The sequence below is a fragment of the Micropterus salmoides genome, unplaced genomic scaffold, assembly GCF_014851395.1.
Source record: "Micropterus salmoides isolate LMB-PRFRI ecotype aquatic unplaced genomic scaffold, ASM1485139v1 Ms_hic_scaffold_3, whole genome shotgun sequence".
In the NCBI taxonomy this organism is placed as follows: domain Eukaryota; kingdom Metazoa; phylum Chordata; class Actinopteri; order Centrarchiformes; family Centrarchidae; genus Micropterus; species Micropterus salmoides.
The window spans coordinates 22,987,864-23,013,442 of NW_024042261.1; the positions used below are offsets into that span (position 1 = coordinate 22,987,864).

The 25,579-nt window shown below is 40.1% G+C and overlaps 1 protein-coding gene across 5 annotated transcripts in view; it reads right to left on the reverse strand.

Annotated features, from left to right (window-relative positions):
• The window catches only part of arhgef12a (Rho guanine nucleotide exchange factor (GEF) 12a), a 41,509-nt gene extending 16,868 nt beyond the window's left edge, over nucleotides 1-24,641 (reverse strand). For 3 of the 5 annotated variants that reach the window (XM_038692960.1, XM_038692959.1, XM_038692958.1), the window contains exons 1-4: nucleotides 23,230-24,641; nucleotides 9,573-9,593; nucleotides 7,978-8,069; nucleotides 2,940-3,005 (exon numbers count right to left, since the gene is read on the reverse strand). In XM_038692960.1, the coding sequence (XP_038548888.1) occupies nucleotides 2,940-3,005; nucleotides 7,978-8,069; nucleotides 9,573-9,593; nucleotides 23,230-23,261 (211 nt within the window). In that variant the 5' untranslated portion in view covers nucleotides 23,262-24,641. The remainder of the gene's footprint in view (nucleotides 1-2,939; nucleotides 3,006-7,977; nucleotides 8,070-9,572; nucleotides 9,594-23,229) is intronic. The other 2 variants (XM_038692961.1, XM_038692962.1) reach the window with 2 other exon arrangements.
• Nucleotides 24,642-25,579: the final 938 nt, after the last annotated feature.

A 25,579-nucleotide genomic window follows, 5' to 3' on the forward strand; every position in this document is an offset into this window, starting at 1 on the left:
TCCTCTAACATAGCTCCAGTAGTCTAAGACTCTGTTGTCAGGATAACATGACAACATCCCATAATCTGAGCGTGTACAGTTAAGAAAGCTTGTGCTCAGCTAATAAACATTCAAAGAACAAAAAGTATTAAAGGGGGATTTTATGAAGTTTTGACATTTTTTCATTTTAAGTGTTACACTGTCAATAACCTCATTTGGTGACTAGACAACAAAAGAAGAAGAATCCTCTTTGAATGTTCAACTTTTTATGTTACTTCCGTGTGAGATGAAGTTTAAAACAGATCTGACACCCAGACATTTCTGGTTGTAGTCTCAAAGACCAGAAGAAGGAATGTTACTTTTCAGGTTTTTTTACGCAGTGTTTCGTTAGGAAGAAGAGATCAGAGCTTATCTTATGTCTGGCCGACACTGACGAGACTGACAGGACAGTTCAAACAAAGGTAAACATAATGCAAAGAATGCAAAATGCTCAAATAGAAATAATCTCATATCACGAACAAGAAGTTAGCTATCTAACATTGCTATAGAGCATATTACGACGGCATATTGGGGCCGCTGTTGGTCAAAAAAAATTATGTATTACTCTGAAAAAAAAAACCCTTAAATTTATGAGAAAAACACTTGGCTAATCTCTGGGACTAAAGTGGTAAATTTATAAGAAAAGAACTAGTCATTACTAGTACAAGACGAGTCACTGCAGACATGGGAGAAGAGGTGGAGCTTTCAGACAGGCTACAATGGCCCTAATACGCCGTCCTTGTGCTGTGAACCTTAAACAGTTTTCTTGTTGTTATTTCCTGGTCAGTGCAGCATCAACAAGAGAGGTAAGTCGATCGATAAGGGCAGTGGTGGGGTGGGGGTTGGAGAGTGGAAGGAGCAGGAGTTTGGACATGGAGAGCGGTTAGAGGAGGCAAAAGCCCCAGGCTGGGGGGTGGGGGGTGGAGAGAGGGTCAGGTTGAGCTGAGGGAGCAGGGGGAAGGGAAAAAGGGAGAGGGCAGGGGTGTCTACGAAACAGATGAAGCCATATGGTTTAAAGAGCTGGTGCGAATTTGCCTCTAGATGTTGATCTTTTGCCTGTGTTCTATGCTTAACAGTATTTCAGAGATCTTTGGTGGGTGTTAAACCGTGAGGAGTGGGAGTGCTGACATGATCACTCATCAGGTTAATCCATCTAAGCTAATGTTTTATTCAGAGGTTTAACTGATCCGTAAACGGCACCCTTTGCTGAAACACAAGCAAATGTACTCCAGAGAATAAACTGACCTTTAAAACTGACGGCGTACTTTTAGCCCCACAGTCACAAAAAGACGGAACCCAAGTCATTAAAACACTACATACAAAAGGTCAGACGACGTTTCGACTATCTAAATGTTTGACCAATCGGAAATTCAAATGCTGTTCTGTGATAAAGGTGTTTCCTCTGTGGATTTCTACCGTGAAATTGGTGCACGACCAGATACAACGGTGGCGGAACTGATTCAAACAGAAAGGACGCACCTATGATTTCTTGACTTTGATAGCAGAGGATTATCTTGACTAGACATCTGCAGAATCTGGCATTTCTGACAGCTGCCTTGAGAGTTTGTTTTGCCAGCCTGCTGCACCTGAGTCCACTAGAAGTCCTTTTGTTGGAAATCTCAACTTACTCAATATTTTCTGTCTCCGTCTAAAGAGAGAATTTGATAAACGGTCTCCCAGATGATGTAAGAGAGAGCATCTGAACAGGGTTATGACAACACTCTCATACCATCAGTCTAAGTTTTAGGAGCGGCAACTATGGAGGAAAGGACATGCAAGCTGAAAGAACAGAAAGGCCCTGCCCCAGCAGGATCTTCTTGGTGTGAGGCTAATCACTTAGCCATCATGCTGCTAACCCTGCTAACATGTGGATTCAGAAATATGTCACTAAACCCTTGTAAGTCTGTGTAGGCCTGTAAATAATATGTTCTGCGTGCGCTTTGTTTTAATCACATTTAGATTATCACAACTGAAAATTTACATCAATATTAGGACCTGACTCAAGAGTGGGATTATGGCTTAAAGTGAACTGTGCAACTGCATCCTAGTAATCTTAAATCGTTTAAGTAGTACTGAGCAGATCTGCTAAGGCCTTCTACAAGTGATTCCAATACTGCCCATTTTTCATGATGGAAAAAGTTACTCAAATGTCCATGTATCCATGGAAGTGGTGTATTTAGCTATTTAGAATTTACCGAGTATTCAAATGGACAGCGGAAAAGAAATTGTGTCTTCTGAAAGTATTAAAAGCCAAATATCTCACAACCTGGCAAAGTTATCACGGCTGTACTGATCAACAAGGGCACAGAGCCAACATTTGGTGATTGGAAAGAGGAAGACCGATTACACATAATCATGAGAAATATGCTTTACGCTGTCATCCTATCTAGAGAATGATGATAACAAACTTGGCAACAGCGCTACTTTGAGCACTATGCACTGCTCAGACACTTTGCTGCTGCAGAGATAGAATTATATGAAACATAATCCCATTTACCACTGACATTTCAAAGTAGAGCTGAAATTATTTACATTTTTCAAGGTCCCAAGGTCAAAGGTCCCACTTTGCTTGAACACAGCTTTGGATTTCGCATTCATCAGTTTTGTGTGTGATGGCCCTTATAAACTATTTTCTGATCTTTAGACCAAATAATCTGCATTAAATCGACAATATTAGTCACAGCCCTATGTTGCATAAAGAAAATGTCTCTCAGTTTTCAGAAATAGTTTGATCATTTATTTAAATCAAGTGCAATCCTTTTTCTTCAGTGTGAATTTAACTGTTACGTTTACAAAGCAGGTAAAATCATGCGTTGATATGCGCTGCTTAAAACAAACATCCAGTGGCAATTTCACACCAGGTATCTGCAGCATGTTTAGATGCAGCTGTCACACCAGCCATTCCACCAAGAGCATCTTACCACAGGACTCAGGCTTCCCCTCTGTTAGCACACTGCTGCTGCCACTCTTCTGCACCAACAGAGCTTCTGCTCACAGCCCCCACCACGCAGACAGCACAGCAGCAAACACATACACACACACACGCACGCACAAAAAAGAACCAACACAGGGAAAGGAAACACAAAACAGGAAAGAGAAAATCATGAGGGAGAAACAATTATGGGCGAAGAGAAATTAAATGAACAAATAGCTAGTTTAATAAAACACAATGGTTTGGATAGGCAGGAGAGCAGTCACTGAAAATTAACTAGCTTGTTGTTTTGTTGTTGTTAAAAGTACTCTTTTTAAAATAGGTGTCACTCTACCAATTTATTGTGACTTCAATGACATGGGTCCCATTTTTCCAAACTTTACTGCATTAAAATCATAATCTTAAGTGATTTAAATGCATATTAGATTTTAAAATGCAGCAGAACCTAAATGAAATAAACCCTATTTGTGGGCCATAATGCTTCAATAGCCTTACCAAACTGGAACTTAGCTCCCATATAAGGAATCCAGTATACAGCTGGTGACAGCTGGTATACGGTGGTTTTATAAGTTGTGGCAAAAAAGCTGCTGACATAAATAAATCCAAAACAAAGTAAGTAGTTTTTTTAAAATTAATCATTTAATAATTAAAAGATAATAAATAACTTAATTACTGCAAACACTGACAACATGTGAATGTCATGAGCCAGTGTTGACATCCATTTCCAGAGTCTCTCACTACTCCTGCCCATCCCTAATAAACCCAAACCACTTTGAAATTATAACAGAAAAGATGCAACTAGAAGAAAAATCTGGGGAAAGATTGTTAAAGAGTCCATACAACTTGCAGATAACTAAAAGGCATAGACAGAAACATAGACTAATAACATGCAGGCATGCAAAAGGTCATGACATAAATTCAAATTTGAATCATGTCCAGAAACAATAATCTAAGGAGGACCTAAAGGTGTAGCTTTTCAATTAAATATAGAATAATTTGCTTCTCTATGGCTTTTTTAATCATTGCATCCAACCATGGACCAAACCATGAGAGAAATACGTGGAAAAAGATTAGTGTGCTGCTACACACAGGCAGGCAACAAAGTGCACCGTCTTGTGTAACCTCTGAGAGGACACATTGGGTCTATATTTTGTTGCATCATACAGAGATAAGCTCCACCATGTGGTGCAGAGGATTCTGTTTTGTTTTGAATACAGAGGCTTCAATCATATTTCAATCCTGCCCTGATTGCTGACAATCACCACAGGGAATGTCAACATCTTACACCAGTATGTTTCTGAACCCTTAACAACCTCACCCTGCAATAAACTTGAAACTGTAGTGCAAAACAGGCTTAGTAGCTTTTGTGTCCTTCAAGTTATGCATTGAGACCACCCAACCACTTAGAGCACACAAAATCCACAGTGCACTGATTTATGTAAAACTACAAGAACCAAATGGACATTATAAATGCAGCTGCGGATTTTAAGGTCCTATAATCAAACCTTTCCGTGCTTATCGGCTTAAAGCGTGCAACATGTAATGCAACATACGCTTCTGCCAACAGTTGGTATTTGTCAGGGTAACGCAGGCTTAGCCAATAAAGACATATTATACCGTCCATTAGTTGAATTAACTCAAAAAGAAAGAAACATCCTGCTCAAAATAGGCTCCGATGATGACACCCAAAAATTTTTCTCAGATCAGTTCGCACAAGCAAAATGAATGAAGAATATTCAAAGAGAGTAAAGAATGGAGCGAGATACCCTCACCACCTTTCACCATCCCAGCATGCCTTGTGCATCGAGAAAACCATCATCAGAACAACTGTTATGAGACTGTGTTTGTGTGTGTGTTAGAGGGAGAGAGAAAGAAATGCATGAGATGGACAGACAGAAACATGTGAGGCAGTCGGATAAAGTGAAGCAGATAGAGACAGAGGGAAAAGATGGAATAAGGATGTGGCAGAGAATAAAAAAAGACTGAATAAGAGAAACAGAACAGGGGCCGTATTACAGAAATTTACTATTTAGGGATCCAAGCAGCGAAACTATTGGAGCCCTATTGGTTTTGTTCTCATTATTCTTCTTCTTTCTTCTTTTTCTCTGCTAAAAGTGTTTGGGCAGCAAAAACCGCTGGACGGAAACTCACCAAAATTTGCACGTAGGTTGTAAATAGCCCTCATAGACGTCATGGTGGCGCTTTAACAATCAACTTTGCGTTTTTGCAATTATCTAGAAAAAGCCTTTGTTTACAGTCGAACTTTTTTCATTATTTTAATCTCTGGATTCATCTGCATCTTTGCTCCAATGGTCTTCTTCTCTAAAAATGTCAAATTAAACGACTTTTTATCACTTCTCTAAAACCTATTTTTGCAAACTCGTCCCAGACGGTTTCGCCAATCGACCTGAAACTTTGGCAGGATCATCTATGGATGTCGCTGATCAAAAGAATTTTGATACGTCAATCTGTTTTTTTTCCATGATTTTTTACTTTTGTGTATTTACGTACAATTTCACATAAATTCCCGTAAATCAAAATTGGCTTAAGCTATTGTCACCAAACTTGACGCGTCTGCTCAGATGCTCGGCCCAAGCTTCACTGAGCAGTCCTGGGATATTCTTCCACTAGGAGGTGCTAGCTACACTTGCAAAAAGTTTATACCTTGTAATTCACTGGATGGATTCGTACGAAATTCGGTTTGTACGATCTTGGCTCACTACTCAGTTGATGTATAAAATTAGGTAATGATTGTGCAAAGTGGGCGTGGCTTATTACAAGAAATGTACATTTCTCAACTTCAAAAAATCTAAGAAAATCATCCGTACGTCCTAGAGAGCTGAGATTTTTTCAGCTCATCCACTGATATACTGTATGACTAACATCTGCCTCACTGCAACCTATGGTCAATTCAGAAGTCAGTCACTCTATATTTTTCAGAATATGCTAAATCAATTAACATCTATATCTCCACAAGTCTTTCTTCAAACGCTACCAAACTTGACAGAGTCGTTCTCCAGATGGCCGATATCAAGTGTATCAAAGGGTTTTCAGATCGGTCAAACGGTGAGTCTGCAGTGGTATTCAGTATCTTGTCATAACTTGTACAGTATGAACAACATTTTCTGTTTAAATCAGTTTTGGATCAAATGCCAACAAAATAATTAACAACATACCCAAAACTGGCAGAATGATAAGTGATTTTTTTCAGAATTTTCTCACCAACATCTTGACAGTTGTAAGCGTTTGAAGTTTTAACTGACAAAACTATCAGGGGCTGGCACATGTGACGTCACTACCTCCACTTGTGAGAAGGTGTGTGGAAGCAGCCTCTCACCAGTAGCTCAGTCAGTAAGTCACCTACTCTGGAGATCTGAAGGTCCAGGTGGCCGAGGCAGACTTGCTGACAATGGGGGAGTTCAGATCATTGTAGTTCTCTATTATATTTCGATCCTGTGACACTTTAGTCTTATTTTTCTCCGCTTAAAAGTGTGCAGCTTAAACTTTAAATCTTGGAAACACAAAAAGTCGCAGGTGGGTTGCACATTTCACCCAGTAGTCAACATATAATGACCCTCTCTGATTTTAAGGTGATGCTGAAAAAAATCAAGTTTGTTTCCACAATTATATCAAAGTCCAAACTCTTTCATCACTTTAATTTCTTAAGTTGTCTGAGTCTGTTCTTCTCCTCTGAAAATTTCAAATGTTGCGTTTTTTCAAGACTTGCTTGGATCCCAATCATTGCCGCTCGCGGCTATATTTTAAGTTTTAAGATAGGAAGAGTCTAAGGAAATCCTAGGAAATCCTAAATACTCAATCCAACATCGCTTATCAACTTTTATGTCTGTTACCTAGTAAGCAATGCTACTTTTCTCATCTGGCTGAGCTAAACAGCACTGCAACCATTTTGTTTAAATTTAATATTAAAACATACTGAAACATACATTGAAAAATGAAAAACGGTTATTGATCTTCAAGACAGACGAGTCAGAGGTGTTGGTAACCTCTGTCGAGAAATCAAAATTTACATCAATGCTAACTTGGGGCTAACTCGGGAGATAAAGAAAGAGAGTGGACTAAAGCTGCATCTCCACCAAAGGTACATCTCTTTTCAAGGAATTAAAAAGTTCCTTCAGCCCATGACTGATGCGTAACTCCATCAGCTGTTTGCTGTAAACACACCACTGCGCGCTGGCTGCTGTTTCCGAGCAAAACATTTAATGCCGACGATCTCATGCGACATCGGCGAGACTTGTATGTGCTATCTGAATGTTGATTGTGATTTATTGGTTTGCAAACGCTGGAAAAGAGAGGAGCAGCCAACATGCTCGATTTATAGCCACTGGCCTCTACTCGCCCCTTCCAGAAATTCACTGCAAGGCAAGCCCCACCTCCCCAAGGTACTGGTACTTCCCTGAGCGGGGACTTTTTGGGGGTAAAATAAAGGCCCTAGAACTAAATTTAGATCCTGGTCCCTTCGGTGGAAACGCAGTGAATTCCTCCAAAGGTTCCTAGTTCTGGGGTAGAGTTCCTTTGGTCGAAACACGGCTAAAGATAGCAGACATAGTCTCTGCTATCTTTGCTCTGATACATTTTGTAGCGTTACATAGCATACAGCTTCAGTCATTAAATCTAAGCCCATACCGTTTGGATCTGCCATAAGCCTCTCAATGAATAAGTTAAGCCTGCTGACATTTTTTCGATTTTGTAAAAGCAATAAAAGGAGCAGCTATATATATTAAAGAATTAAGTGGACATTACCTGGTGAAAAAGTGAAAGTTAGGACAGCTTAAGCGTTATCCTAAAGTTAGGAAGTTATGATGCTTGTGTAATACACGTTTCCTATCTTAAGTTAAAATAGAAACATTGACTTAGGAACTGTTCATCTGTAATGAATTTCTTTCCTAAAACAGGCCCTAACCCTAATTACCATGGTTACAAAACAGTCAAGATAGGATCTGTAAGTGAGGAAGTTTCTGTAATAGGGCCCCAGGAGAATCCGCCTGAAAACGAAAGTGGGAAGTTACCTGTAGGGTCAAACTCATTGGAGGGAAAGGAGGTTTTGTCACTTTTGGTTTTCTTGTCTGGGGGGTGGTCTTTACTGAGAATGCTGCTGGTTCTAGAGAAAGAGGAAAACCCGTGAGAAATAGATTATCCCACCACAAACAAGTGGTTAAATAGTGCAAAACATTAACATTTATCCAGTATGTGCTGACACATACAACACTGTGGTCTTTTATACGTAGCATTTTTTACAGGCACTGTCATTGTGTCTTTCTGTACTACTACTTAGGGCTGGGTATCGTTCAAAGATTTTTGATATCAATAAGATACCTCGACTTTGATACCGGTTCCTGAACGATACTTTTCAATACCAATTTTATTCTCAACAAACGGAGAACCATTGTTGTTTGTATAAAGTAACTTAATTATCACATTATTATCATTAATACTTTATTTTAATAATTGTTCCTTTGAAAAATGCTACTGCTTGTCAAAACCAAGACATATTTTCAATTTAACATAGGCCTATATTGTGTTTTTGTTGTTTTTATTCCGCTTTCTTTTGTTTTTATAATGCCATTTCATTGTTTATTAATTATATATTTTTAATTGTTTATATGTGAATTTGTGCTCTGGCAACATTGCAACCTAAACATTCATGGCAATAGGCCTGAGAGAAAGAGAGAGAAATCTCTCATCTCATGGAAACAAGTTTCTGCCACTACATATCAAAGTTTCCTCCTCACTAGAGGAAGAGGTGGCCAGGCAACAACTATCACAATAGAAAGTAAACTCAGCCGCACGTGTCTTTAATCCACAGACATCAGCCCAAGGCTTGGTACTTGATGTCACTATCACACGGAAGCGCTTCCGCCGGCTGCACATACAGGACCGTGTGTGGCAGTGGCGTCACTTACTGATCCTTCAGAAATACTTACTACTAATTCGGTCGGTGCCTAAAAAGTATTGAACACGATACCCAGCCCTACTACTACTACCACCCTGTATATGCACAAGTGGATGGCAAGTGAAGGCTCAGGAGAAATTACAACAACAGACAGAACCAACGATTGTTCAGCATTGAGAGTAATGTGGCAAGAGGACCTCCTACTGTATGAATCATGCTGAGTGTGTCTACTGTATAATGTGACAGCCAGAGAGGATGTGGAGCCGCTCTGCTGAGCGCCCAGGGAGCAAGGCCAGAGAAAGGACGCTCCTTAGAGGAGGTGCTACAAGGCCAGACTCTGGCTTGAACCTCGGGAGGCTATGTATGGCTGCCTCTGCCTATACTGGCCCCAACTGTGAAAGGCCACTGTTCTGTTCACAGTGAAAGGCAGTGATGGGCCGCCCTCAGAAGAGAGGGAACCCTTTGTCCCTCACTCTGTGTGTGTTTGTGTGTGTGTACATGAGTGTGTGTGTGTGTGTGTGTGTGTGTGTGGGGGGGGGATGTTTGGTCCAAACTCTGAAGACTTCTGTGTTGCAGCATATGAAGCTTAGTAAAACCTGCCTCATTTCCCTCGTCTGGAGCTCTTTGTATGTAAACCACTGGTGTGTGTTTATGTGGCCACAGGATAAGCATGCACATATATCTTTGCAAGAAGAACAGAGATATTCTTACCTGTTTGCTTTCTTGGGAAACCTGCAAGATAAAAGAGAATGACCGTCAGTCTCTCCCAGAAATGTCCTAAAAAGGTAAACAAAAGCTCAGCTGTTTATGCCTATTTGGAGACAAAAACAAGACGCCAAGCCGACTGCTTCTCCGGAGACCCATATAGCGGGTAAACATGATAATCCCGATCAAACATCAGAGTTCTTCAGCTGCAGATTAAACCCTTTTTCAGGTCAAATGTCAGCCGGCTCTCCAATCTCAGCTGTGTGTGCGTGTGTTGCGATTAAGCCCATGCAGACATCACGACTTGTAATTATCATATCCGAATCACATCCATGGCCCGTTTCCGTCGAGGCAGCCTGGCCTGAGACTGATTACTGCAACAGAGTGACGTTGCGATGAAGTAATTTAGGGATACTATTACTGTCAGCTTCATGTTGGAAAAGGTGATGTTTTCCAGGAAGTTAGAGATTTGTCTACTGACTTGCAGCTTGGCAGACGCAACCATGAATGAAAACTGAAAGATTTAAGGAGATACTACACAGCCTTATGGACACAAAAGCTAGCTCAGAGTCAACTTTCTATACACAAAACGTTCTAATAAGGTCTACATTTAAGACTAAGGGTTTTCTTCCTCACTTTAATACTGCACCGGACTGAAAAAAGGGCATATTAGCATCTGTGGGAATGAGCTTCTAGCAAAACCTGACCAGCTGGATGTGGCAATTCTTACCGAAGAACCAATTTTAACTCCAGTATTCCATGAAGGATAAATAAACACATAAGCCACTTTAAAAAAATCCCTTTAATGATATAGGTCTAAGTCATTGAGGGCCCCAAAATAAAAAACTCTCATGAAGTTTGTGCCAATTATCATTGTGTTTCTACAGACAGAGGGAGCCACGTTCTGCCATTCTTCTTCAGCCTAAATTTAGATTTGGTTTTATATCTTTTTTTTTATTGTGATGAAGTGAAAAGCATGGCAAAGAGACTCATGTCTCCACCAGAAAATAACCTAATAAAAACTAATACCTTTTTATACTTTATTGTCACGCCCACATCTCTTTATTCAGGGCATCTTTGCTAGGCAAGACAACAGTTCATTTTAAGTAAGGTCTGACATGGTAACATTTTCAAAAAAGCCTACATGCATTATGCTTTGTATAATGCTTAAAAAAAACGTAAAATAGACAAAGACAATAATAAACAGGATGTAACTCCATCACTAAAATCTAAATGCACACAGTATTATACTACAAAACAGTAGTATGAATAGCTAAACATTTCAGTTATCCTTAATAGAGAGGTCTCACGTCTAACTAGCCCACATTAACTCTCGTTCTCCTGGCGACAGTGTCCCATTCAGAGCCATGCCGGGGCAGCTGAATGGCCCGTTTATGAAAATGCCTCAGACTGTAATAAGTTCCAGAGCCTCCAGCAGAAAAAAAAAAGCTTTAAGTAGCCCACTCCCTAAGAAACCTCTGAATTGGAGAGACGGAAAAGTCAGCACATAAACACACACACACACATACACTGAACTGGGACATGCGTACACACACAGGGGAAAATGAGTAGGCAGATGTTGTTCTTGGTTGATCATACAGGAACAAATGAAAATGTGACCAACCAATTTCTAAGGGGCTGGATGATGCATCAGACAGGCTATAATGTCTATGCTGAACCACACTTATGAATCATGCTTAGAGAAAAAATGCTCTACTGTTTTGTACATGTTAAAGCAGGTTAGACAGAACTGAAAATAAATTATGTTTCCAAGTATATCACGCAGTATCTACATCACAAATAACCATGGAACCATGAAATGAGCTGCCTGAGACACGTATAAAGGCTAAGGAGAGGTCATGAAGAAAGATGGCAGCACTGGACAGAAACAAAGAGAAATACAAGTGAAATAGAAAAAGCATGTCTACAATACAAAGCTATACAAAAGTCAAAAGCCCAAACAGTTATATTAGTTTAACCGAAAAGGAGGTAATCATGCAACAGAAGGTTGCAGGTCAGGACGAAGAAATTATTTTGCATATAGGGTTTGCTGTTGTGTTGACTTCCAAGGATATCAAGCACAGCATGACTTTCATCATTATAATAAATATACTGTGACATTTCTTAAAATATAGGTTGCATTTCTAAATGGCAATCCAAAAATATCCTGCTGCACAGAATCCTGAAAGGGCCAGGCCTCTGGTTGGTGAAAACACACAAACATACCACTCTGGGGCTTGACAGCAAAAGTTCTCTAGCTGCCCCAGGCAACCAGATCTGGATCACTGTAAACCGTTTTTTAAGGTCTGCATGACCTTATTGACAACGACGTTTCCAAAGTTAATACAAAAATAAAAGGTAGGCTCAAATGAAATAAAATAAAAACTCTGTGCCTGGGTGGACAAGAGTGCTGCTGTCGCATTGATTTCTACACTAAACCAGCAAAACTACTACTACGAAAATAAAATTGATAGATTAATTGAAAAATGAAAAACAATGACTCACTAGCATGACAGCCTAACTACACAACACAACAGTAATGACAGGGAGGCAGTCTAACCTTTCTGAAAAAGTGATGCAACGACTTCATCAGAACTCATATTGCCGCCTGGTTTGGCATGTTCTTGACAGCGCTTGACAGTGTGTTTTTGCGTTTTCATGTAGACTGAGATGGGGTTTTTTTATATGAAGAAGGAAAAACTGCAGTAATAAACATACCCGTGTCCGTGTGGATTAGGCCTTAAAAAATATACTAAAAACTGCTAAGTAATCACAGACAAATGAAGCAAACAAACAGGGAGTTCAACTGCTGCTATAATCCATCTTTATAGCAAAGGTCATGTATACCTATACACAGTATAGTGTCCTCATAATTACCAACAAATTATTACTATGAGTTATTTAACAATAATCACTGACAAACTCTGCTCTCGATTGTGCTTTTTTATAGCTAATCAGATTGAATAGCTTCTCAGAGCTACTGTGAGAGTTGTCTGAGACAGAAATGATATCAACTATTCTTAAATTATATGGTGAAATCAAAAAACAAATACACAGATTAACCATATTTTAAGGCACTGACAAACACCACAAATTGAGTCCCTACTCCAATACTCTGCAGCACCAAGCCTGTATGCCAGCAGAGCAGCTAAATGACAATGATAGACAACTGATTTATGTAGTGGCAATACAAATTAACAGAAAGGCTTACAAGCCTCATGAACTGCTGTTCTGTTTTGCTTTCTCCTAGGTTACATGTGCGTAGAGGGCTCATGAATACACACTAAGCCTATACTAAGTTTGTTAGAGCTGACGTGTTAAGTCATGCTGAAAATTAAAAAAAGAATAGAGCACAAATATCACATCAATTGCATTTCCCTGTTTACACTTCTATGCACTGTCCTGCCCTTTAGATTTCCACAGCAACCACAGAGATTGGAAAGCTAAGGCATGCTGATTCAAAATAAATTTCTTACTTTGCCACATAGTTTCCAAGAAGAATTATAAATTTTTATTGTCATAAAAACAAAAATACAAAAGAATGTTCTAAATAGAAAAGAGTATTAGTGATAGGCCAGTAAATATAGCTTACAATAGGCGCAAGTAAAAGACCTGTAGGCCTCGTCCCGATGGATGTATTTAACTTAGTGACCTGAGCAATGCGTTCTTAACCCTAACCCCAGACTGTCCAAAATAAGTAATTGTCATAGTTGTAAATAGCTTATCAGGCTCCATTGTGAGGATTTTACTTAGCTCAGGCTTGTAGCTGAGCTAAATTCTGAGGAGATAGCTCTGTATCTTGGTGGATACAGACTCCAGTCACTGCAATGATGAATGATCATTTAGAAGGGCCTCACTACCGGGTTAACGTTTTTCTTGGGCTTTCACTGAAAGGTATCACTGAAACACAGTCATAGCTCACATAACGTTACAGCATATCTAGTGAACTATCACAATGGCTCCACATGAGCAGTGAATTCTCTGTCCAGTAGACAACAGTAGTTTTTTGTGTCATGTCCCAATGATAATTTAAACACTCTGTTATGAGAAAAATAACCAACTTATATGGCAACTGAGAACAGCACGGACAGAACAGCTGAAATGATTAATCGACAAGAGGACTGACAGACAATTAATCAGCATCTCATTTGATAACTGATTAATAATTCGTGTCATTTTTAAGCAAAAGTCTTATAGACAGTAAACTTAATATTTTGGGGGTTTGGACAGTTGATCAACAAACACACAGTTTGAATAGCTCGTCTTGGGCTTTGCAATGGGCATTTTTCAGTATTTTCTGACATTTATTAGACTAAATGATTAATCACTTTAAAAATCATTATTCGCAGCCCTAGAAAATACACACTTATATTGTGAGATACATTGTGAACAGCAATGATAATACAATTTAACCTCTGCAATCATGTGATTAGATCATTAATATCTGTAAGATAGTATTTATAAGCCTAAATAACTGAGTAAAGCTAGATTAATAAACAGCCTATAGAAGCTTTGCTCTGCTGCAGAATTTGCAAATGTTTTCTTGGTGATATATATATATGTATAGCTTAACACTAACAATTGCAGCTGTTCTACTTGTGTAGTTGTATGTAAACTTGTGTAGGTTTAAATGTTTTATACTAGAGATCATATATAGATCTATGAGAAACTAGACTCTGAAAACCTACAGCCAGTTTTCAAGAATCAATTCTCTCATTTAAATTCTTCAGATCCTGCTAAAAAAAAGTCTTCATGTCAGAGCTGGGACCTCTTCCTGGACAGGGCCATTAGATTTCCACAGAGTAAAAAAGGGAGAAAGAAGGCAGAGTCAGAACAGGGTGGGATAGGAGGGAGGGGCAGCACTGGAGCGGGCCTGGGCTTGAATGCTCCATTGAGGTTTGGTGTTTTGATGGAAAACTGTGGCAGAGCTAGGCCAACTGCAGCAGCAGTGGCAGCACGAGAGGCCGAGACCAGACCAGACCACGGAGAGAGAAAAAGTAGTGAAGGAGGGAGGGACGAACAGCCCTGAGGGAGCTGGACTATGACACAATGGCCATTTCTGCGAAAGGATCTCCCAAACTGAAGAGGAAGGAAAACAGTGCACAATAAGGAACTACAACACCTCATGCAAGATTCAGAGGAAGCACTTCAAGTTATTCTCAGTTCCTCTTAGAATCAGTTAAAAGCAGATACCAACAGTTTAACTGGGAGTTGAATTATCTAAGCATCTAATTCAATATTTAAACAGAAGCTTCAAACTGATCATGGGGAGTTGGCAGGATACATCTGAGGTAGCCAAGATTTAGACCAAAGTAGGTGGACACTTGATAAAGTAAGCTTGACCCTGACCCTTTCAGACAATGCTGCCGTTGTAACTTGTGCTATATGGAGTTGTTGCAGTAATCTGGAGTCTCCTACCAGAAGCAGAGCAACGCAGCTCACAGCATAGATGTTGTTGGGGCTGGGAGAGGTGGGGCCTGTCTAAAACTGGGAGAGGGCAGCTTTGGGAGTTGCCTGTAGGCTGCGGAGCTCCGAGGTGTGTGCCATTCCAGGAGGTGAAATACAACGTAACGTTGCACACAGTGAAACATCCTCAGAGGGTAGATTACACTAAAAAACTATCTTTGTTTTTTTGCTACGTCATGCCATTGGCCTACAAAGTACCGTATGGAACTAGCAATATCTCCTTCAGCCAGCCATTCATATGCCACCTCTTTAAAACTGCTGTGATTCTATCTCAACGGTGTAATGATACAGTGTCTTGAACAACCTGATTCATGTCTGCAGCCTGCCAATGATAGAGAACACACACACACACACACACACACACTGCTTGTTATCTAATCTATATACCTGAGTCACACAATGTGGGTGCACACACAAATACACAGTATGACGTTGCTTTCCACTCCCTGTCACTGAGAAAGAAGTAGTCTACACCCACACAGTGATACTCGTCTTTAAACCACTTCTGCGTTACAGCTTTGTCTAATAACAAACACACTGATGTCATGGTCAACATGTGACCCAAGATGTATGCAGTGTTTCCATGTTCCTCTGTGTATACTGAGATATTGATTTCAAGAGAGACAGCATTAAGTGAGTGTATGAGCCAGCCAGCCAGCCAGACAGACAGACAGACACACACACACCTTTGAGAGTGAGTGTGTGTGTGTGTGTGTGTGTGTTAGAGAGGCAAGCGCAATAGTTCTGGAGCTCAGGCTACAGCCTCAGGGGGAAAACAGCGCCCTTTCTGCCCCAATAAACCTCATCAGGATTCCTGACATGAGGGCCGGGGGATAGACATTTCTTCACGCTATGCTGTCTGCTGTCCTCTAGCACTGGGAAAGGAAAAGACGTGGTTCAACGCGCCACGGCGTCCACACAACTGCTGGTCATGAGTCCTGCAACAAAACCTAAGAACTTTTCTAACCTGTGATTAATTTCTTTGACCTGAGTAAATCTTGCTAATGCATTATTTTCCTTTTTAGTTCAGGTTGGTTTTGGGTAAGGTTGTCCTGTTGATCAAATTAACTATTTACATCAGATGTACAGTGTAGGGTATGGGGTTTAGGGATACATGGACACCTGGAACGCCAGACTTGGTGTATGATTTGGTATCTTGCAGTGATCGCAAAGATGTATTAATGGCTGTTAGAAGCAGAACTATGATGGAGATGATGCAACCTTAAGTAAAAGCACATTACTGACACATCATTCTCTCCAAAGCTATACAATGTTCCATCTATAACACTATTACTCATTACCAAAATCTAGCTTGAATGCAAGATGATGAAGCTTGGTGAATGCAAAATGATACATAATAATGAGTGATTCATCATTATGGGAACACATTCAGACATTCTTGGAACAACACGAATATCTAAATCAAAGATTCTTACAGCAAGGGTGTAATAATTTACACATCCCTGCACCTTGTCTTGCTAAACTTTGCTTTTCCTATCCTGGCTTGCTGCTATCAAAGCGTTTTGAAGAACCTGTGTTCTGTAGAGAAACAGTAGTGGTGTGCTAGTCTGTCTAGTCACCCCTGAATCAGCAGAAAAAAGCAGCGTAAGATTAATCACAGTGCAGCTGCAGGCTGCTGGTCTCTCTCCATGCAACAGCCTCTCCTAGCACACAGAGACAACATTTAGAGCATCCCCATCCCGTGACCTAGGGAAGGGTAGTCTCAACATGCCACATAAATCACATCCAATCAACTACAGCAGAGGTGCTGCTATTTAACGTCAGCCATCTATTTCCTAGAATACGTCTACAAAAAGAAAAAAATATGTATTGTTTGTATATTTACAGAATCAACATAGTGTGAAATAAGGAGTTTAACAGCAATAAATCTAAGATAGATACAATCACTAGCATCACATCTTGGGCCACTGTGCTATCTGCAGAATATCATGGCTTCACAAGTGCCCCACTTAGCTTGAAGGCACAAGCCTTGTTCACTGCAACAAAACCCTTACATGGACATGTGAGGACATGACACTTGGGCAAGACAGCTCTCTACCCTTGTCCCCCTTTTTTCTCTATTGTAGTGATCGTGTCTTTTGTGAAGTGAAAGTAATGTTTGGGCCCTGAAGCTCTCTTGGCTAACAGGGCAGGATTGTAGAGGGTGTCCACAAGCATCAGCATCACAGCGGCGGGTGATAGACCCCCCAACTCCCCCAGCACTCACAGCCCCAGCTAATGCCCACACTTCACGCTCTCTCCAGCATCATTACCCCAGGGGCATCACCCATTTCTTTTGCTCTCTGCTATCTCCCTCTCTTTTTCATTGTCCCTGCCATTCATTTTAGCCAGGCTTGACTTGATTAAGATCAATAAAGAACTATTAAAAAAAAAAGAGAGACCCAGGCTGAACCACAGAACGGGCTAACCATTCACACCTGTCCACTTTTAATTTGTACTAATTGGGGAAGTCAGGTCAGATGCAACAGTAAATACCCCTGACCTAGGGGCATAATAAAAATGTGGTGATGATGGGATGAAGGGACTGATTGGACCACAAACAATAAAAAAAAAATTGATGTGATTGAGAGAGTGAGTGGAAAAGAGTGAAATGGGACCTGGCAAGAATGAATGAGAATGGTGAGAGTTGGTGTGTGTCTGCCAAAGTGACATGTGACCAGGTGTCAACATGCTCATTTACATTCTATAAATAAACAAAACAAAGAATCGGGCCAGTCGTTCAGTGCCGATGTTCACGAGTTCTTAGGTTTGAAAACAGACAATTCCATATCTGGGGGCATTTCGCTTTATTAACAGCAACAGCAGAGAGAGAGAGACAGGAAAGGCACTGGACAGAGAGGGGGTGACATGCAGTAAAGGGCCTGAGTCGGACTCAAACCTGAGCTGCTGCGTTAAGGACTTAGCCTTGATATGTGGTACACGCGCTCCAACGTGAGCTACCAGTGCTCCCTGAAAACAGACAATTCAGAGCCAAGCTTTATTCACAAAGGAAAACTCTAACAATATTGCAGCGGTTTTACTGCACAGACAATATAAAGTTGCCCACCTTAACCAAAATGTGACCATGTCATCAATAACAAAAACCTATTTCCTGGGCTGTCTGTGGAGATTCTCAGCCATCCAGGTCATAGCTATCCAAGGAGGGGTTAAAAGGGCAACTATTTCCAGAGCGTTGTGTTAAATGCATCACTGACAACTTTGATCGCAAAAGTACATTTACTCAATTAGCTGAGGGCTTTTATCCAAGCAACTTACAACTGCTATATATGTCAGAGGTTGTATGCCTCTGGAGCAACTAGAGGTTAAGTGTCTTGCTCAGGGACCCAGTGGTGAACGTTTGATTGCATAGGACTATACAAGGCTTCCTGTTTCTTCCTGTTTTGACGGAGACGTTCTGTAAAAGTTGTGTCTCTAAATGTATTGTTAGACTACTACTTGTAAAAAGAAGCCCTTGATTACTTAAATTAAAACATATTTAACAGCAAATATATTTAATTATATTGTTTGTAGTCTAATTTGTTTGCTAATTTAAAAAAAAAACATGTAGGTCATGGGTGAGATACTTGCAATGGCATATTAGGGCCACTCTAGCAAAAAAATTTATAAATAAATAAATAATTACTGAGCCAGGAGAGAGGGGTAGTATTCTGAGGGAGATTAAAGTAACTAAGAAATGACTGTTTTTCAGATGCTTGCGTTATTTAAGGCTCTGTACTCTATTAAGCCGGTTATGAAGATGTTAAAAACAATAGCTGTCACAAATAAGTTACTTTCACCAGCCAGCATTATGAAAGACTTCCTTCTGTTCAAAGACCCAAAGCATACAATTTGAGGAAGAACTGCAGATGACTAATCTGTGACACACTTTCTTGCTTTGTTGCACTCACTCCACTTCTTCTCTTATGTCTGCACAGATACTTGGCTTGTATTATTAATGATTTGAAAAAGAAAAAATCTAAGTTTTTCTTTTATATTACTCTAATAACAATAATAATAATATTACTCCTCTATCCCGGCTCAGGAATTTATTTTAGTAAAGGCCCTAATATGCTGTCGTAGATACCATCTTTGTCAAATTTTGAAACAATCAAAATACATCAGCTTGCAATGACCCAGTGACATTTAGGTTGACAAGATCTTGTTGTGTCCTAAAAAGGCTGTGACACATATTTTAATGGAAAAGAAAGGCCTATAGTAGGGGTGTGGAAAATAATAGATTTTTAGATTAAATCAATCCGCAACTATGGTTAACGACTTTCACCCGCACACTGTGCAGCACGGTTAGGTAGCGTCCTCTCCCCATTCTTCATAGGACAGAGGAGCAGAGGAAAACATGAGTGCTAGGTTTCAGTCTGTCAGTACAGTGCAGGTCACAGTGTGTCCGTTAATTCAAATCTGTCTGTTGCTTTCCAACTACTGGAAAAGTGAAGGCAGTCAGCGCTAGCTAACATCTCCTCTTCAGACTGTGTTCTGGAAGCTGAGCAGGACGTTGTTTAGCTGCTAGTTCAAGTTTGTTTATTGTCATTCATCCACATATCGAGTACACAAATGAACGAAATGCCGTTTCTCAAGGCCCATGGTGCTCAATACAAGATTACAATATTCAACCTACAAGACAGGACACAAACATGTAACTACACGACAAGACAAGAAAAAAGAACAGATTTATATGAAGTAACATTAAATATCTGCATTTTATTTCTACCTACTTGTTTGGATTATTAGAAATACTTTACTACCAAGTAGTCATACGGTGAGAAAAATACATCTTTATCCTGTCCGTTTTACAAATCGCATTGTAGCACTCATAATCGTAATGGGGTGTCTAAAAATTCCCACCCTTGAGGTGATGCATCGTGATGCGTCGATATATCGAACTGAATCGAACTGTTGACCTGATAATCGTAATCGAATCGAATCGTGAGACCAGTGAAGATGCACACCTCTCGACTACAGGCTATCATAACGGAGGTTAAGGCTGTGATTAGAAATTATTCAGAGAATTTTGTCTCTGCTCTTGACATTAATTTAAGGGAGAAAGTGAATTCCTTCACAATCTTTAAACGTAACAGCTTTTGGGGAAATCACACTCTTTCCATAGCCGTGGGATCCGGCTGAAATTATCGATTATTTTCATTCTCGAGGAATCTCATTATTTTCTCACTTAATCGTGTAGTTGTTTGGTATTTGAAATAACATACATTAATCAAGAACAAACATTATTATTTCCCCAAAACCAAAGTGATGTCTTCTTCAAATAGCTTTTTTATTGACCTGCTAATTGATTAATCTACTAACTGCTGCAGTTGTACAAAGAACATTAGCCTACATCATCAATCCTGCAGTTATCTCTTACTCAGCAACTGGCTTTTTCCACAATTGTGCAGCTGTCTAAATCCTACCTGAACGTGACATATTATAGCCGCTATGCCTAAAGGTTAATATGTAAAATATATGTCAGTCAATTCATTCAAGTTTGTTTTAACTTGAACTTGAGTTTTTCCCCCACAACTTTTAAAACCATAGTTTTATCTTAATCCTATGTTGCGGAAAACATGTTGACTGTATAAAAACAAATTGCAGTAAAGATGGTATTACACCACTGTATCCTGAGTCGGAGCGTTTGCACTTCTGATTGAATGACTTCTGGATACTCATGTTAATGCACAGTTCAGAGCAGCTGACACAGACTCCTGTATCAATGCTGACTAGATGGAGTAGAAGCATGCTGCATTATCAGGGAGGGATGCCAAATACAGCAGACGCATACGAGCAGACTGATCTGACAGAGGTACTCGTGAAAACATTTATCATGAGGAAACAAATTCCACTGCAGTAAGGCTTTATATTGAGGAGTTATTATCATTTGGTGTTCACGCAATTACTTTATTAGTCAATTTATATACTATTAGTTCATCATTTTGAATCAATGAACCCTCTGAGTTATTTATCCGGTTCAAATACCAAGCATTTGTTGTTTGCAGAATCTCACCTCTCTTCACTTTAATTGTAAATTTAATGCTCTTAGGTTTTTGGGCTGTTGGCCGAACAAAACAAACAATCTGAAGCTATCGCCTTGGTTGTCAATATAATGACTAAATGAGTAATCGCCCAATTATTCACACAATCAACAATTACATTAGAATCCGTGGTAACAAATCAATCAATGACAAACTTATTAGTTGCACCTCTATTACCATTATCTAGCTACAGACACAACTTAACACGTTTCCTCCAACAGGGTAACAATGAAGACGTTCTCTGACCAGCTTCCCTGAATGTACCTGACCTACACTGACAGACCTGGGCAGGAGCACGCAGCAGACAGCCAGTTTGCTCCCACTGAAGCTATTGTTTACTATTAGTGATGTCACCAGCACCACTTCCCGGGAGGGCCTCAGAGGGGGGGTGGGAAAAACGTGGAGATCAGCAGAACTCTGTGACAAAGAGCTAAACACTAAACTGACCCATCGGCTGGCGGCCCATCCCCAATAGATATTGGGTGCACACTCCCACCACAGTCAACAGAGCGAAAACAAAATGCACAACATTGCACACAGTGGGAGAAAAAGCAAGGACAGGGAAATACAGACATGCTTAAGGACAGAGGGAGAGACAGGCAACAGCATTAAATCAATAAAGTCATTATCATCAACCACTGTAGAAAACATCCTCGAAAACAACTGCGGTCCAAACAATAATTCAGATCACAGGCGAACTCTAATTTTTGTGCAACAGAAGTACAGAGCTAGTTGCCTGCGCAGCAACGGTCTAGACTACTGTCACACTGTTTTGCATTTTCTTTTGCATTAACAGAAGGGCCTGCATCATGTTCTACATGTAGAGTAACAATTGTGACCTTTAGGACACAGAGCTTGTGAAACCAAAACAAACAAATGAACATGTAACAAATTTGTGTAGCCATGTCTCAGGCCTTCACGTGCAGCAGCAAATCTGAGATGAACCAATGATCAAATAATGCTGTATGATATTCTAAAGACATACTGCACTGTCTAATGGCAATAGCAACCTAACATTAGGTGCTAAGGAGTATCTCTGATTTATTTACCAACTGCAGATTAAATTGTAATCCAGGTTTGCTTAACTGATTGAAAAGTACTGATTTGTTCTTTTTATTTGTATAAGCAACCAGAGATGTGATAATATATACACCAGTTCAGTCAACAATGCTATGCCCAGTGTTATGGTACAACTTTTAACAAAAAAAACCACTCATAATAAACAGCACTACAATAGCAGTTGGTGCCAGCCACTGTTGCCATCATTTCAGTGGGGGAGGGGGTCATGTAAAAATTAAGTTGGGCTCTGGCCTCTAGCTTGTGCCCTAGCCACAAGGATATTTCAGATCCCTAACTGTGCAATAAACCGTCCTCCTGCTTTTGAATCTACCGACCAAATTCCACTGTATTGCCATGCTTTCCCTGAAGGTAGTGGGATTCAGGTGGGGAAGTTCTTGACGCAACGCATCAGCTTCACTTCTCTGTTTCACCAGAGTCCATCAAATTCAGAAGAGAAACTTCTTTATTCTCAAGGTACAAAAACACAGGGGGATTTCATTCTTGTAATGACGCAACAACAGAATATTAACAGCTTACATCACTATGTATTAGGCACAGACCAGTCCTTCTCTACCATGTACTGTCTTCTTCCGGCAACCACACATTATTCAGCCAGCCGCTTTTAACAACACTGTCCAATCTTTTGGAAGGTAGCAGATGCCTTAGATAAGGTGATTACTTGACGGAGCTAAGGTTTAGTCTAAATCCAGAGATTGTTTTAATAGGTGTTGGAGAAGGTCAGCTTTAAAGGATTAGAGGTAATAATGATGTTGAAAGGTGTACAGGGATCACAGAGGAACAGTGGCACTCCTTGGATAAATAGTCCACTACCCATGCTGAGATCAGCAGAGTTTCCATCAAGGGCTGATGTCCATCGTTAACAATTAGATTGTATAACACAGTTATTATTGAGCCCATCACCACAACAAAGTACTTTACTTAGACCATTTAAAAACACATCTTCATCAGGCTGTGGTTTGTGTTTCAGATGATCAAGGAACTTTGTTATGTTTTATTACTTTGAAGACACGACCTGTGCATGTGGAGTGCAGACATTGCATTCACAGAATATATAAAAGGTGGCTGTATTACTGTACCTGTCAGTGAAGCTGGACTGTGTGTCACTCATTGGGCTTCCGGTTCTAGATTTGCAGCAAATTATATCCGATTAACATTTTCCAGAGTGTGATGAGGCGATTTCCTGGCGCGTCCTTCTCTGGCATTCGTCTCAAGTATGCAAGGATTTTGAGAATGGTGTTGAGAATAAATTAACTGTAGGGTACCAGACGCTGGAGGAAACAAAAATACTACCTATAGGCTACTTCTTTAGCAATACTCCTTGTCAAAATGCAATAGCAGAAGGGAACCTAATGTGCAGACCTTAAAAATTAATCGGGGCCTCTGTCGTCTTAGCTGTACAGTCAGATGATATCCTACCCGGGCAGTAAAGAATATTTTGGCAACAACAACAATAAATACACTGCGCCAGCTGGCAAAAGTTGTCGTGCATGTATGACCTCCTTGTACGAATCCTTTGCATTCACATCCCAGTTTTCCGCCGATATGAAATGTATGAACAATCTGTATTCCAATGTAACAGACACCTTGGCCCAGCGATGTAGTCCGTCCGCCACCACCCCTGCTCGGCTGAATGGCCTCGGTTCCTAAATGATCTTTGAAGATGCTGGAAATTCCTACAGTCCCATTTGGTAATCCCTGCTCCCAGAAATGCCTGTCTGTGACTGTAGGGAAAACTGTCCCGTGACCACGAGAATCGCTCACTGCCGAGTTTCAACAACCTGTGTTACACACTAGCCAAACAACCGCAGCTAATGTTATACCGGTGTTAAGACGTTGGATTAAAAAACAAAAGTGGTTAGATGGTCGATTAAAATAACATCGCACGCTGTTTTCTGAAAATCCTTTCTCACTGCGAGCTGGCTGTTGAATTTCGCCAGCTACCACCAGCTAACAAAACAGATGAGCTCTTTCAGCAAAAAAAAAACTTTGCTTCGTATGCTCTGTTTCGAGTGCAAACTAAGCAAACTCCCCTTCACAACAATGAGCCGGTCAAAGACTGAAAAATATATCTATACAGCACAGCATGAATGTTGACTATCTGGCGATATGTCTCCGTGTTATGTCCTTCACAAAGTATCCTCGGGGAAAGAAAACCCAGTGAAGTCGGTTAGCACAGCGCGACGTTCCTTGACTCCATGTTTCCAGAATTCAGTCGTTTCTCGGCAGAATTCCCGTGGATGAGAGCAGCCTAGCTGTGTGGTCAGCTAACGGGACAGAAAGTGACACAACTCCTCTGTAAACAACGACAAAAAAAACAACTGGGCGATTAAAACTTTTAGCGAACATCAAACGCCGTTTTTTTCCAACGCAAGACGTTATTTGTACAATAATATAACTTGCGGAAAGGTACCAAAAATCCCACTTTCTGCCGCTAGCAACGCCCTAGCCAGCTAGCTGAGTCCACTAGCTTCCACTAACCACTTCCGCCGCCGGGAGATGGGAAAACTCATTTTGTTTCATGTGAGGAAGAACAGCTGCAAAATAACACGAACATACTTTCAGTGACACTACTAATGTGCTACTACGACAAGTAACATTAGTACAATATTTCTTTTTATAGTGTTTAATTAGCTCATATATGTATAACCTACTAGGTTCTGAATAAAGAGTCTGACACCTAATGTGGTTGAATGTCATATCAGACCTGCAACGATTAACTGAATCGATTAATCAGTCAATTCATCGTCAAATAAAGATTCTAGACCAGTTTTGATAATCGAATAGTGGTTTAAGCATCTTAAGCAAAGAAAAAACACTAACCTATCACTCCTTCCAGCTTCTCAAATGTGACTATTTGATTGTTTTGTTTGTCTTCTATGACAGTTAACTGAATATCTTTGGGTTTTGGACTGTTGTCAGACAAAATAAAGCTTCTGAAGACATCAACTTGGACCCTGGGAATTGGACATTAGCTGTTTGTTGACATTTATAGACCAAATTATTAGTCTAGAAAGTAATAGGCAGATTAATTGAGGATGATAGTTAGTTGCAACCCAATAGCATAGAGTTGTTATATGTTAGACTATTTGTGAATTAGTTGATCAACTAATTGATTATTTGACTATTAAACATAGACAGCATCTCTGACTTTATTATTGTTATATTTTAATCTCTTATTGTCAATTTTATATTTCTGATTCTTGACCTGTACTTGCTTTATCTTTCTTATATTTTCTACATATGTTTATTGTTATGCACCAAAATATCAAAGCAAATTCCCTGTATGTGTAAACATTTTTGGCCATAAAGCTGATTCTGATTCTGAAAGAGAGAGACGGGGAGACAGGAAGAACGAGATTTGATGTTAATTAGTCGACTGACAGAATATTAAACTGCAACGTTAAGTCAGTCAAGCACAAAGACCAG